The 12,581-nt window shown below is 52.0% G+C and overlaps 1 protein-coding gene across 1 annotated transcript; it reads left to right on the top strand.

Annotated features, from left to right (window-relative positions):
- Nucleotides 1-7,682: 7,682 nt before the first annotated feature.
- Nucleotides 7,683-11,597, top strand: LOC123051277 (probable LRR receptor-like serine/threonine-protein kinase At3g47570). Its single transcript, XM_044474115.1, has 2 exons — nucleotides 7,683-10,989; nucleotides 11,097-11,597. Exons 1-2 carry the CDS (start codon nucleotides 8,154-8,156, stop codon nucleotides 11,447-11,449), a joined length of 3,189 nt encoding a protein of 1,062 aa, XP_044330050.1. The 5' UTR covers nucleotides 7,683-8,153; the 3' UTR covers nucleotides 11,450-11,597.
- Nucleotides 11,598-12,581: the final 984 nt, after the last annotated feature.

The following is a 12,581-nucleotide window of genomic DNA, read 5'->3' as shown; positions in this document are numbered from 1 at the left end:
AAATTTGGGGCTACATAATAACATAAGCTATAATCTCCTTTTGCTCTCTAAATAATCCGTTTCATGCAAAATGTAGACATTGATATAAGCTTTCATCATCGCACCGCCAAAGCATTCTTCTATTAAGAATATGGGAGCCACTATTTGTCAGGTCCAAAGAAGGGAGGGAGTACCTAAGAAAATGATTGGATCAATCACTTCTAACATGGACTATTAGATCTTCATCCAACCACCCAAAATAGATCGTGTATTGTTCATGTTCTTCCTCCTCACGATGCCGCCCATCCTGCCCGCCGCCCCGCCCTCCCCTCAACATCCTCCCACCGTCGTCGTTGTTGGCCATCCCCTTCTTCTTCCTTGCCATTTCTCCCGCTCGGCTCAGCCCCTACCACGCGGCTGCAGCGAGCGAGCGCGCGAGCCAAATGGGAGCCCCCACTCCTCTCCCGCTCCAACCCGATAACTCCTCAGGACGCAAGCGCCGACTCCCTCCCGTGCGGTCTCCGCCTCCCGCCCGCGGGCGAGGAGGAGGTGCCCGTACGACGACGGGATCCAGCCGAGTCCCGGGCATCGGCAACGGCCTCGGAATTTCCAAGCCCCAAGCTCAGCGCTGCATCCTCGACATATTCCCGTACCCTAGCCCCAGGTAGTGCAATTTGTGCTCCGACTTTTTTCTTAATTAATTACAAATCTGTGCAGTGCTAGGCCTTAATTCATTCATCCATTTGGATACCAGGTCGTGATTTGGTTTGATTGGACGCACAAGTTATTGGTTGGAGGCGAGGAAGGTGGGGGACTGGGGAGTGGGAGGAAGGCAGCCGTCACTCATTTACCAAATAGCTGTACTGTAAGTGAAACACGACAAGAACCTTGTAAGACATATGATTGTGAACTGCTCGACACCCCTATCCCGGGGTGTGGCTATCTCATTATACAGAGGTATCCAAGGGGTACAATACAATATACAGAGGCTACGTATATACAGTCTAACATCCTCCCTCAATCTTAACTATGCCCTGAAGTACAAAGCAAGTTAAGATTGCGCCTACAGCCTACAAACTGTGGTTGTGGAAGAGGCTTCGTGAAGATGTCAGCAAGTTGATCCTTTGACGAGGAACTTGATACAAAGTAGCTTCTGTGCAACACGTTCCCGAACAAAGTGATAATCCACCTCAATGTGTTTTGTCCTAGCATGAAACACCGGGTTCGAAGAAAGATATGTAGCACCAATGTTGTCACACCACAGGACCGGAGGACGGGCTTGAGGAACACGCAGCTCTCTCAACAGAGACTGTACCCATATGATCTCAGCAGTCGCATCAGCAACAGCTTTGTACTCAGCCTCAGTACTACTGCGAGACACTGTTGCTTGCTTGCGAGCATTCCAGGCGATCAAGTTAGGACCCAGAAATACCGCATAACCCCCCGTGGATCGCCTGTCATCTGGACTACCAGCCCAATCTGCATCAGAGAAAGCCGAGAGCTCATACGACGGTGCAGACTGAAGAAGCAAACCATAGGAGGCAGTAAGACTGACATAGCGCAAAATACACTTCACAGCCGACCAATGAGACGTCCTGGGTGCATGCAGAAACTGGCAGACACGGTTGACTGCATAGGAGATATCAGGCCTGGTAATAGTAAGGTATTGCAGACCACCAACGACACTGCGATACTCAGTAGCATCATCAGACGAGAGAGAGTCACCATCAAGAGTAGACAACCGATCAGTGGCAGACATCGGAGTGTTAACATGTTTGCATTTGAGCATTCCAGCACGACGCAACAAGTCCAAGGAGTACTTTTTCTGAGTGAGAGTCAAACCAGCAGAGGACCGTGAAACCTCAAGACCAAGGAAAAAATGAAGAGGACCTAAATCCTTGACAGCAAAATCATCACGGAGAGCAATCACAAGGCGATCAACACCAGCAGCAGAGGAACTGATGAGGATGATATCATCAACATAAACCAAGAGATACATCGTAACCTCAGGGCACTGAAGGAGAAACAGTGATGTATCAGCAGTGGAGGGAGTAAACCCAATAGCCCGAAGAACAGACCCAAGACGAGCATGCCATGCACGAGGAGCCTGTTTGAGTCCATACAGTGCCTTAACCAGACGACAGAGATGATGAGGTCGTGTCGGATCAACAAAACCAGGTGGCTGGCGCATATAAACCTCCTCCTCCAGAATGCCATGTAGGAAAGCGTTCTGCACATCAAGCTGACGAAGGAACCATCCACGAGTAACCGCAAGAGATAGTAGTAGGAATGGTAGTAGGCTTGATGACTGGACTGAAAGTGTCTTCATAATCAAGACCATACCTCTATTTGAAGCCCTTGGCAACTAACTCTGCCTTGTAGCGTTCAATGGAGCCATCAGCATGTCGCTTGACTTTGAAAACCCACTTGGAATCAATGACATTGACACCAGACACTGGAGGAACAAGACGCCAAGTATCATTCTTTTGGAGGTCCTGAAACTCTTGTTCCATTGCATCACGCCAATGAGGAATACTTAGTGCAGCCTGAAAGTGACGAGGCTCTGCAGTGGGATCGGCAGCAATGTGAGCCATACACGCAGCAAGCCACGCAAACCGTCCCATCCGTGCGCTCCTTCGGACAAAAGACACCGGACTGGCTCCGTGTGCGAGGACGAAGCGTGACAGCAGGTTCTGCTGGCACAGTCGGTGCAGCAGAGGATGTGGACGAGGCCGGCGCCGAGTCGGGCGAGCCGGGCTCACTGGTGACCGAAACAGGGCTGGTCGACGACCCGGGCGCCAGGGCAGACCTGGCCGGAGCAGGTGACTGGACCTCCGGACCAATGGCAGCAGTAGCCGGCCTGGGCGAGAGGCCCGCCAGTGGCCCGGGCGAGCCACGCGAGGCTGGCGCTAGGGAGGCCTGCGAGCCGGGCGAAGCTGGCGCTGGCAAGGCCGCTGGTGCTGACGAGGCCAGTGAGCCAGGCGAGGCTGGCACTGGCGAGCCCAGCGCCCGTGAGGCCGGACGGGGCCAGCATGGAGCTAGGCCGACCCGGCGCCCGCGAGGCAGGCGGGGGAGCCTCCACAGGCGAGACGGGGACAGGTTGGCGGGTGCCGCCCGTCATGCATGGCGCATGCACGTCCCGATCAGGAAGCTCATCGGTGACCTGTTCATCAAGTAGCTCGAGCCGGGCACCGCGTCCAATACCTGCAGCATGATTAGGAAGCAACGCAGGGGCATATGCAACATCCACAAATTGATCAGGCGTAGGTGTGGACACGGGCACCGGTGGTGTAGAAGTGGTAAAGTTAGTCGGAAGTGCACGAAAAGGGAAAACATTTTCATCAAACACAACGTCACGAGAGATGTAGACGCGGTTGGTAGGAACATGCAAGCACTTGTACCCTTTGTGAAGAGAACTATACCCGAGAAAAACGCACTTCTTAGACCGAAACTCAAGCTTGCGCTTGTTGTATGGACGTAAGTGAGGCCAACATGCACACCCGAACACTTTGAAGAATGTGTAGTCTGGAATCTCATTAAGCAGAAGCTCAAGAGGGGTTTGCATTTTCAGAAGTCTCGAGGGAAGCCTGTTTATGAGAAAACAAGCTGTGGAGAAAGCATCACTCCAGAACTGAAACGGGACGGATGCATGAGCTAGTAAGGTTAGGCCAGTTTCAACAAGGTGACGATGCTTACGCTTGGCAGTACCATTCTGCTGATGTGTATGAGGACATGACACGCGGTGCGAAATCCCAAGTTTGTTAAAAAACGAGTTGAGGTTGTGGTATTCACCCCCCCCCCCCAGTCGGATTGGACATGGATGATTTTCTGCTTAAGAAGACGCTCAACGTGTGCTTGAAACTGAATGAAGACATCGAACACATCGATATAACGAAGTAAAACGGCTGTAAGCATCAATGAAACTGACATAATAATTGTGACCGCTAACAGATGTCTGGGCATGACCCCATACATCAGAAAACACAAGCTCAAGAGGATGTTTCACAACACGACTAGACTCTGAAAAAGCAAGCTGATGACTCTTGCCCTGCTGACAGGCATCACAAATTGTTTCAGCAGTTTTATTGGACACTACTGGTAGATCATGACGATGCAAAACATGTCGAACTATGGGAGCCGCCGGGTGACCAAGGCGCGCATGCCAGTGTGTAGGCGACACACGAACACCACTGAACACCTGAGGAGAGGACGGCATGGAAGGTGGGCGCGGCGCATCAAGTGCATACCGGCCATGGCGAAGACGACCGCTAAGTAGAACGGCCCTCGTGTCCCGATCCTTGATAAAGAAACGAAAAGGGTGAAACTCAGCAAGGACATTATTATCACGAGTAAGTTGAGGAATGGACAACAAACTACGCGTAGCTGAAGGAACACGAAGGACATTAGATAGATGCAATGTGCGAAAATTGTGTGCAAGGAGAGAGGCCTGACCAACATGGGAGATGCGCATACCTGCTCCACAGGCGGTGTGCACCTGATCATGACCACGATATGGCTCCTGAGTAGAGAGCTTACCCATCTCACCGGTGAGGTGGTTGGTAGCTCCAGTGTCCATGTACCATGCAGGATCAACTGAGTAAGACGGAGTACGGCCATGATCATGACTTGTCACCGTGGCGGCGGCCTGCTTGTCGTTCCCTTTGCCATTGTTACCGAGGCCCAGAAAATCTTGCTTATAGCGACGATGGCAGCGAGAGGCAATGTGGCGCTCAAGGCCACACAACTGGCAGGCCTGTTGGGCACCACAAGAAGAGCAACACGCCACCGGCCGGTTACCACCCGTGATGGTTGGAGCACTGCCCCGCGAGGCCGGTTGTGAAGGCGGCGCCGGGTCTGCCTCCTGAAGATGATGACCGCTGGGGCTTGCCACGAGTTGCTGCATTGGCGGAGGCGAAACTGGGGGAGGCCCGGCGCGCCTTAATGCGCTGCTCACGGCCAAGCAGACGTGCATAGAGCTCACGAGGTGGAAGTGGGTCGTCGCGGCCATGAACATTCTCAATGAGATTGTCATAATCATCATCAAGCCCATTAAGCACGAAGGTGGTGAACTCCTCATCCTGCAGCGACTGGCCAACTGAGGCCAACGTGTCGGCGAGACCCCGCATCTTGTTGAAGTAGTCGGTGATGCTGAGGTCACCAAGCTTCATCTCACCCAGCTCAGTGCGTATAGAGTGAGCACGCGCCTGAGACTGAGAGGCAAAACTGGTGTGAAGCGCCGCCCACGCCTCCCGGGACGTAGCGGCGAAGATGACCAGCGACGAGACGCTCGGGGTGAGCGAGGACTGGATGGCGGAGAGGATGGCCTGATCCTGAGCCACCCAGGTGTGGTACGCCGGGTGGTGAGGGGGCGGACACGGGATGGATCCGTCAACGTAGCCCTCCAGATAGCGACTCCGCAGAAGAGGGAGCACCTGGGCACGCCAGGACAGGTAGTTGTCCGGCGCGAGCTTCACCGGCAGCAGATGCGAGAAGTAGAACGGCGCAGGCACCGTGGTCGAATCAGCATGGGCGTGCGGCGATGCATACAGGCCCATCGGCGAGGCCGCCCCAGGATGTACTGGATACGCCGAGTAGGGCTGGTAGGATCCGGGGGAAACCGCCCCGGGAGCGCCATAGTGTGTCGCGGGGGCGCCGTAGTAGGGTGCCGCGGGGAGGACGCCAGGTAGGGTTGAGGCGGCGCGGGCGCCGAGTAGGGCAGCAGCGGCGGAGCGCCGTAGTAGTGATGAGGCGGCGGCGGCGCTCCATAGGGTTGGGGCGGCGCCGGCCAAGACGACGGCGGCGGCGGCCCACCATAGATCGCAGGAACGCCGCCCGCAGGAGGAGCAGCGCCAGAGGGAGCACCGATCGGGGTGGCGCCGCGGTCTCCCGATCCGATCGGGGAGCGAGGCGACGACGAGGCACCGTAGGCCATCGCGAGAGGCTGCGAGGCAAGGAACGGTGAGGCAGTGGCGAGGGCCGACACCGCGGTGGCAGCGGGAGGAACCGAGGTTGGCGCGACGGCGGCGGTGGCGGCGGCGGCGGCAGCGGAAGACATCATAACCTAATCTGATACCATGTAAGACATATGATTTGGGAACTGCTCGACACCCCTAACCCGGGGTGTGGCTATCTCATTATATAGAGGTACCCAAGGGGTACAATACAATATACAGAGGCTACGTATATATAGTCTAACAAACCTCTCCTCTCCCGCGACCGCGCCGCCCCCACGGGCGGCCGGCCGCGCCCAGCCCTCTCCCCCGCGTGCCTCTCCCTCCCCCTTCCTCTCTGCCGCCGTCGTCGGCGCCCGCTGCGGGCCTGGCCCGGGCGACGCTGGTGGCGGCGGCCCCCTGGCTTTTCCCCTCTCGGGTGTCCGCCGGCGCGGGACGGGGTGACCCGGGCGGTGCTTCTAGGCGGCGGCGATCCAGCGCGGCGGCGGGGGCTCCCGGCGCGAGCGGGGGCGGACTTCTGGACGGCGGCGTCGCCGTTGGCGGCGGGGTGACGCGGCGGCGCGGCCTAGCGGCGCCCGCTCGGCCCAGATCTGGGCCCTTCGGGCCCCATCTGCTTCGTGGCTTCCGGGAGGCGGGGGAGAGACGATGAGCGGCAGGGTGCTGGCGGCGCCATCGCCGGGTTGCTGCAGTGTGGCGGCGGGGCTTAGCGGGCCCGTTTCGGGCCTGGCCGGGCCAGGGGTGGCCTGGCATGCCCTGCTGCCGCGTCCGGACGGCTACCGCGACGGTGCCGGAGGTCCTGGCCTCCCGCACACGGCGGTGGAGGTGGTTCCCTCCCGTTCGGCTTCGGTGCTGCTTCTCCCTCCGCGGGGCGCTTCTCCCCGGTCCTCTTGGCCTCGTGTTGGTGTTCGCAGTGAGGCGGCGTGGGTGACAGCGCAACCGCAATGGCGCATGGTGGTGGGCGGCGGTCTGTCTGGTCGGCTCCGGTCCGTGGGGCGGTGGGGATTGGAGTACGGGAGAAATCCTTGCCGGTCTTCGGCCCCGATGCGGTGACACTTGCGGGTGCCACCATTCCTTCCTGGAGGGTGTCGGTGATATCCATCCCCCACCTCCCTCCGCGTGCCGGGGAAACCCTAGGACATGTCCGGGCAGCAGCGTCGTCGGCGTCGCTTTCCTTCTTGGAGGTGATGTTTTGTACGCGGTGGTCCGGAGCCTCGGGTTGTAGTGCTTTGTGTCTGGTCGGCGTAGTGGTGGCGGGTCATCTGCGCTCTGTCGAGCTGCCGTTGTTGGCATTTGCTTCTTCTTCTTTTTCTTTTGGGCTTGTTGTGTTGTTCGCCCCAGCGATTCTGTATCGGTGTTGGTTGCTTTGGAATACAAAGCGGAGGGAAACCCTTTTTCGGTAAGTGAAACACGATAGCCCAGGTTCACAAATAAGCCTTCAGGACGATTCTCTTGGGAGGACATTCGGTGGAGCATGATAGATGTCCCGTCGACGGCATATACTCGTCAGTATTATCATGCCATGGATTTAATTATGTCGAGCATCTCTTTCAAGATTCTCAGATAATTCATGTCCGAGGAAGCTTTATGATGGGGATATATAGGTTGCTGTGGATCATTGACTAATTTCCCTGCAAGTGCGACCAAGACAGACCAAGTCTTTGGCATCATGCCATGCCCATTTCCTCTCCTTGACAACTGACCTGCCAACTTTGCAGAGTCAGCTAAATTGTGCTTCGGCTTACAATACAATAGGATACTTCATCCAACTGTAACATATGTCATGTGCAATATCTTTCTTTCTTTCTTCGTTACTTGGATGGCGGCAAATAAATAATGGTCAGTGGGGAGCCAGCTTTCCTGATATTCAGCTCACTTGATACTTCCATTTGGCGGATCCTGGGGTGCACAAGCTGTAGATTGTATAACAAGCAGAGAATGGTATTTGTACTTTGATAGACTGGTTTATGCACGCGTATTCTTTACCCACATGAACCTCACAAGTTTCTTTTGTGCTCAGGATTTTTTCAATCATCTGGGGAGTGTCTGCGGGAAAACCAAAAAATAGATCATCTGGGGCGTGACCTCAATAGAACCAAGCCAAACAAGCCGGCAGCCCGGCACTGAAGAAGTTTCAACTCCCCTACCCTTCCAACATACGTATATCTAAGCACGCACACAAAGCATTTGACACCCAATCTCTGATTGTTCCTCAAGAACAGAGAAATGGCTCCTCAAGTTTTCGGCACCCAATCTCCGATTGTACCTTCCCACCATGCACTCTTTCTTCTCTGCGCCATCCTTGTATTTCTGTCCTCCAACACAATGGTGTTCACATCAGCACAAGCTAGCAACAGATCCGAGAGTGACCGGCAAGCCCTTCTCTGCTTCAAATCTGGCATCTCCTTGGACCCAGCCAGTGTTCTCCGATCATGGCGCAATGACTCGCTTGACTTCTGCAGCTGGCGAGGGGTCACCTGCAGCATGGCCCTCCCAGTCCGTGTTGTGTCCATACAATTCAGGTCTGCACAGCTCACAGGAACACTATCCAGATGCATAGCAGGCCTTAGTTCTCTAAAGAATATGGAGCTTCCAAGTAATCAATTTTCTGGACGCATACCTGACAAGATAGGTGAGCTTCGGAGCCTCCAAAACCTGAATCTTGCCGGCAACATGTTTTCAGGTAACATCCCTCTGTCATTAGGTACAGCTACATCTCTTAGATATGTCAACCTTGCAAACAATTCTCTTAGCGGAGCTATCCCTGATTCCTTAGCAAATAGTTCATCACTCAGTGAGATACTCCTTTCACGTAACAACTTAGCTGGGGTGATCCCAGCTAATTTGTTCAATTCATCCAAACTTCGTCATGTTGATCTCCAGTGGAATGCTCTCTATGGGGCCATCCCACATTTACAAAAGATGTCAGCTCTGCAGTTTCTCGATCTCACAGGGAATTTTCTTTATGGTACCATACCATCATCTTTAGGAAATGTTTCATCCTTGCGTTCCCTCCTTCTAGCACAAAACATCTTATCAGGAACAATTCCGCAAACTTTGGGTCAAATTCCAAACATAACAATGCTAGATCTAAGTTACAATAGATTATTGGGGTATGTCCCAGCCACACTGTGCAATGTGTCATCACTCACACTCTTCAGCTTAGGCAGCAACAGGTTTATTGGACAGATAGCTTCCGAAATTGGCCACTCACTTCCAAATCTCCAAACATTGGTAATGGGAGGCAACCAATTTCGCGGATCAATCCCAGATTCTCTGACCAACATGTCAACGCTGCGAGTGCTTGATCTTTCAAGCAACGTGCTGACTGGTGTGGTGCCATCTCTAGGATCCTTGGCAAACTTGAGTCAACTGCTTCTAGGAGATAATAAACTCGAAGCTGGTGACTGGGCATTCCTTGTCTCTCTCACCAATTGCACTCAGTTGTTACGATTATCATTGGATGGGAATATCCTGAATGGAGGTTTGCCAAAGACAGTAGGCAGCCTTTCAATGAAGCTCGAGCGGTTAAACTTTGGAAGAAACCAGATTTCGGGAAACATACCCGCAGAGATAGGCAACCTTGTAGACCTCGCTCTGCTTGACATGGGCCAGAACATGCTCTCAGGACAAATCCCCCCGAGTGTTGGGAACTTGAGCAACTTGTTTATACTGGAACTATCGAGGAATAGATTATCAGGTCAGATTCCATCAACGGTTGGTAATCTTCTTCAACTCGGGCAGCTTTATCTTGATCACAACAATTTGTCTGGAAACATACCAGCAACTATAGGACAATGCAAAAGACTAGCTATGCTGAACTTAGCAGTCAACAACTTTGATGGATCCATACCAAGAGTACTCCTCAATATTTCTTCCCTCTCATTGGGTTTGGACTTGTCAAACAACAACCTGACTGGGCCTATACCACAGGAAGTTGGTAACCTGATTACTCTTGGCCTCCTTGATGTTTCCAACAACAAATTATCTGGTGGCCTTCCTTCTGAACTTGGCCGGTGTGTTACATTGTTATCCCTTCAAATGGAAGGCAACATGCTCAGTGGGAGTATTCCCCAGTCTTTCAGTGCACTGAAGGGCATACGACAGATAGATCTGTCTGAGAACAATTTAACTGGTCAAGTTCCACAGTTTTTCGGGAACTTCAGCAGCTTAAATTATATTGATATATCATACAACAAATTTGAAGGGCCAATCCCGACTGGTGGTATATTTGGAAATTCAACTGCAGTGTTCCTGCTTGGTAACACAGGATTATGTGAAACAGCTTCTGCCATATTTGGACTGCCCATTTGCCCAACCTCCTCAGAAACAAGAAGGAAGATCAACACACGCCTGCTGCTGATAATAGCTCCACCAATTACTATTGCTGTGTTTTCATTATTATGTGTTGCTGTCACTATTATGAAAGGGACCAAAACTCAACCATCTGAAAACTTCATGGAGACAATGAAGAGGGTGTCATACGGTGACATTCTTAAAGCCACCAATTGGTTCTCTCTGGTGAACCGGATCAGCTCGAGTCATACAGCATCAGTCTACATTGGTCGGTTTGAGTTCGAGACAGATCTAGTGGCCATCAAGGTGTTCCATCTTAGCGAGCAAGGTTTGAGAAATAGCTTTTTCACCGAGTGCGAAGTCCTAAAACACACCCGCCACCGCAATCTGGTTCAAGCTATCACCCTGTGCTCCACGGTAGATTTTGAGGGCAATGAATTCAAGGCTATTGTATATGAGTTCATGGCAAACGGTAGCCTGGACATGTGGATACATCCGAGGCCTCACCGAGGCAGCCCGAGGAGGCTGCTAAGCTTGGGTCAGCGGATAGGTATTGCTGCTGATGTGGCTGCTGCTCTGGACTATCTACACAACCAGCTGACACCTCCTTTGATCCACTGCGATTTGAAGCCAGGCAATGTTCTGCTGGACTACGACATGACCTCACGCATCGGTGACTTTGGGTCCGCCAAGTTTCTCTCATCAGGTATTGGCGGACCAGAAGGCTTGGTTGGTGTCGGAGGAACGATTGGATATATTGCACCTGGTAAGTTATACTTCTTTTTTCTTTCAAATGACTGCCGAGTTCAACTCTGACCCCTTTTGTTTTGGTTAGTTTCCCAAGCATTTATGTGCACTGCTCCTGTTTTACAGAATACGGGATGGGATGCAAAATATCGACAGGCTATGACGTGTACAGCTTTGGGGTGCTGCTACTGGAGATGCTCACGGCAATTCGACCAACGGACGCACTATGCGGTGACGCTCTCAGCCTTCACAAGTATCTTGACCTAGCCTTCCCCGACAGAGTCGCTGAAGTTCTAGATCCCCATATGCCATCCGAGGAGGATGAGGCGGCCTTTTCCCTACATATGCAAAAGTACATTATACCTTTGGTCAGCATTGGCCTGATGTGCACCATGGACTCACCGAAAGATAGACCAGGGATGCATGATGTTTGTGCCAGGATTGTTGCCATCAAAGAGGCATTTGTCGAGGCCTTGTGATCTGCGGCAACTAGTCGGATGTGCATGCAACTAGATGTTAAATACCATGTACATATTCGATAGTACAGTTACTACACTACTCTGATGCTTATACTACAAAATTGTAGCTGTATCAGTCGCAGAATATAATTGTAATTATGCATCTGACATTATCCACCGCTATGCTATGCACCCGCCAAAATCAGCGGTGCAGATCTTACTTTGTATCTTATGTTGAAGTGAGCATTTTTAGCACCTGAAAGCGAACGTGTAAAACTTTGTTTCACTGAACTGCAGAGGTGCATTTTTCCTGTCTGAAATGCTATTTGGTTAGGCTTTCTTCACACAAAATTATAGCTGTATCACTCACAGAATATAACTGTAACAGTTTTAATTATGTATCTGAAATTATCCACCGTTATGCCTATGCACCCACCATAATCAGCGGTGCAGATCTTACTTTGTAGCTCATATTGAAGTGAGTACTTTAGCGTCCGAAAGCAGCGAAGGTGCGAGCTCTTGCAAAACTCTGTTTCACTGAACTGTAGAGGTGCATTTTCCTGTCTGAAGTGCTATTTTGTTAGACATTCCTCGCGCTATACGCTGTCAATTTTGGTTCTTTCCTTGGATTCCATGAGCCCATGGGTGTCAAATATTGCGGGTTTGCACATTTAAACATCTAATATTTAAAAAAACACCATGATGGGAGCATCAGGAAACTCGGTGGCTGTGACTTTTGCTTCCCGGCTTTCCTGAAATTCAGGTTTGGTTTCCTTGACTCTGCAATTCAAGAATTTGGAAAAGTAAGGATGCGGCTTTGGCTTTCTGGGTTTTCACAGGATTCAGGTTGTTTCCTCGACTCGGCAAGTTAGGAAATTCGATGCGAAGAAGCGACCTTGGCTGAAATGCTACTAGTTAGTTACACATGTTTCATGCAAGGGCCGCCAGATTTGATTATGTCTTTGGAGCCAGGAATGCCAAATGTTTTGCAGGTATTCACATTTAAACATCTTTCTCTGTAACCATCGAGAACTCAAAACAGGAGCACCAGGAAACTCGGCGTCTGTGGTTTTCGTGTTCCCGCTTTTTCTTAAATTGGGTTGTTTTCGGTTCGGGTTGTTTCCTCAACTCCACAAGCAAGGAATTCGAGAAA

This window comes from Triticum aestivum, chromosome 2D (assembly GCF_018294505.1).
Source record: "Triticum aestivum cultivar Chinese Spring chromosome 2D, IWGSC CS RefSeq v2.1, whole genome shotgun sequence".
Lineage (NCBI taxonomy): Eukaryota > Viridiplantae > Streptophyta > Magnoliopsida > Poales > Poaceae > Triticum > Triticum aestivum.
The sequence above is the reverse complement of the archived record's forward strand: the minus strand, read 5'-3'. Positions and strand labels throughout refer to the sequence as shown.

What these genes read in the sequence shown, in the direction of transcription:
- LOC123051277 (XM_044474115.1), top strand. Translation starts at nt 8,154, where the DNA reads ATGGCTCCTCAAGTTTTCGGCACCCAATCTCCGATTGTACCTTCCCAC. An exon ending in GATTGGATATATTGCACCTG is followed by an intron (nt 10,990 to 11,096) that starts GTAAGTTATACT and finishes CCTGTTTTACAG; the next exon opens with AATACGGGATGGGATGCAAA.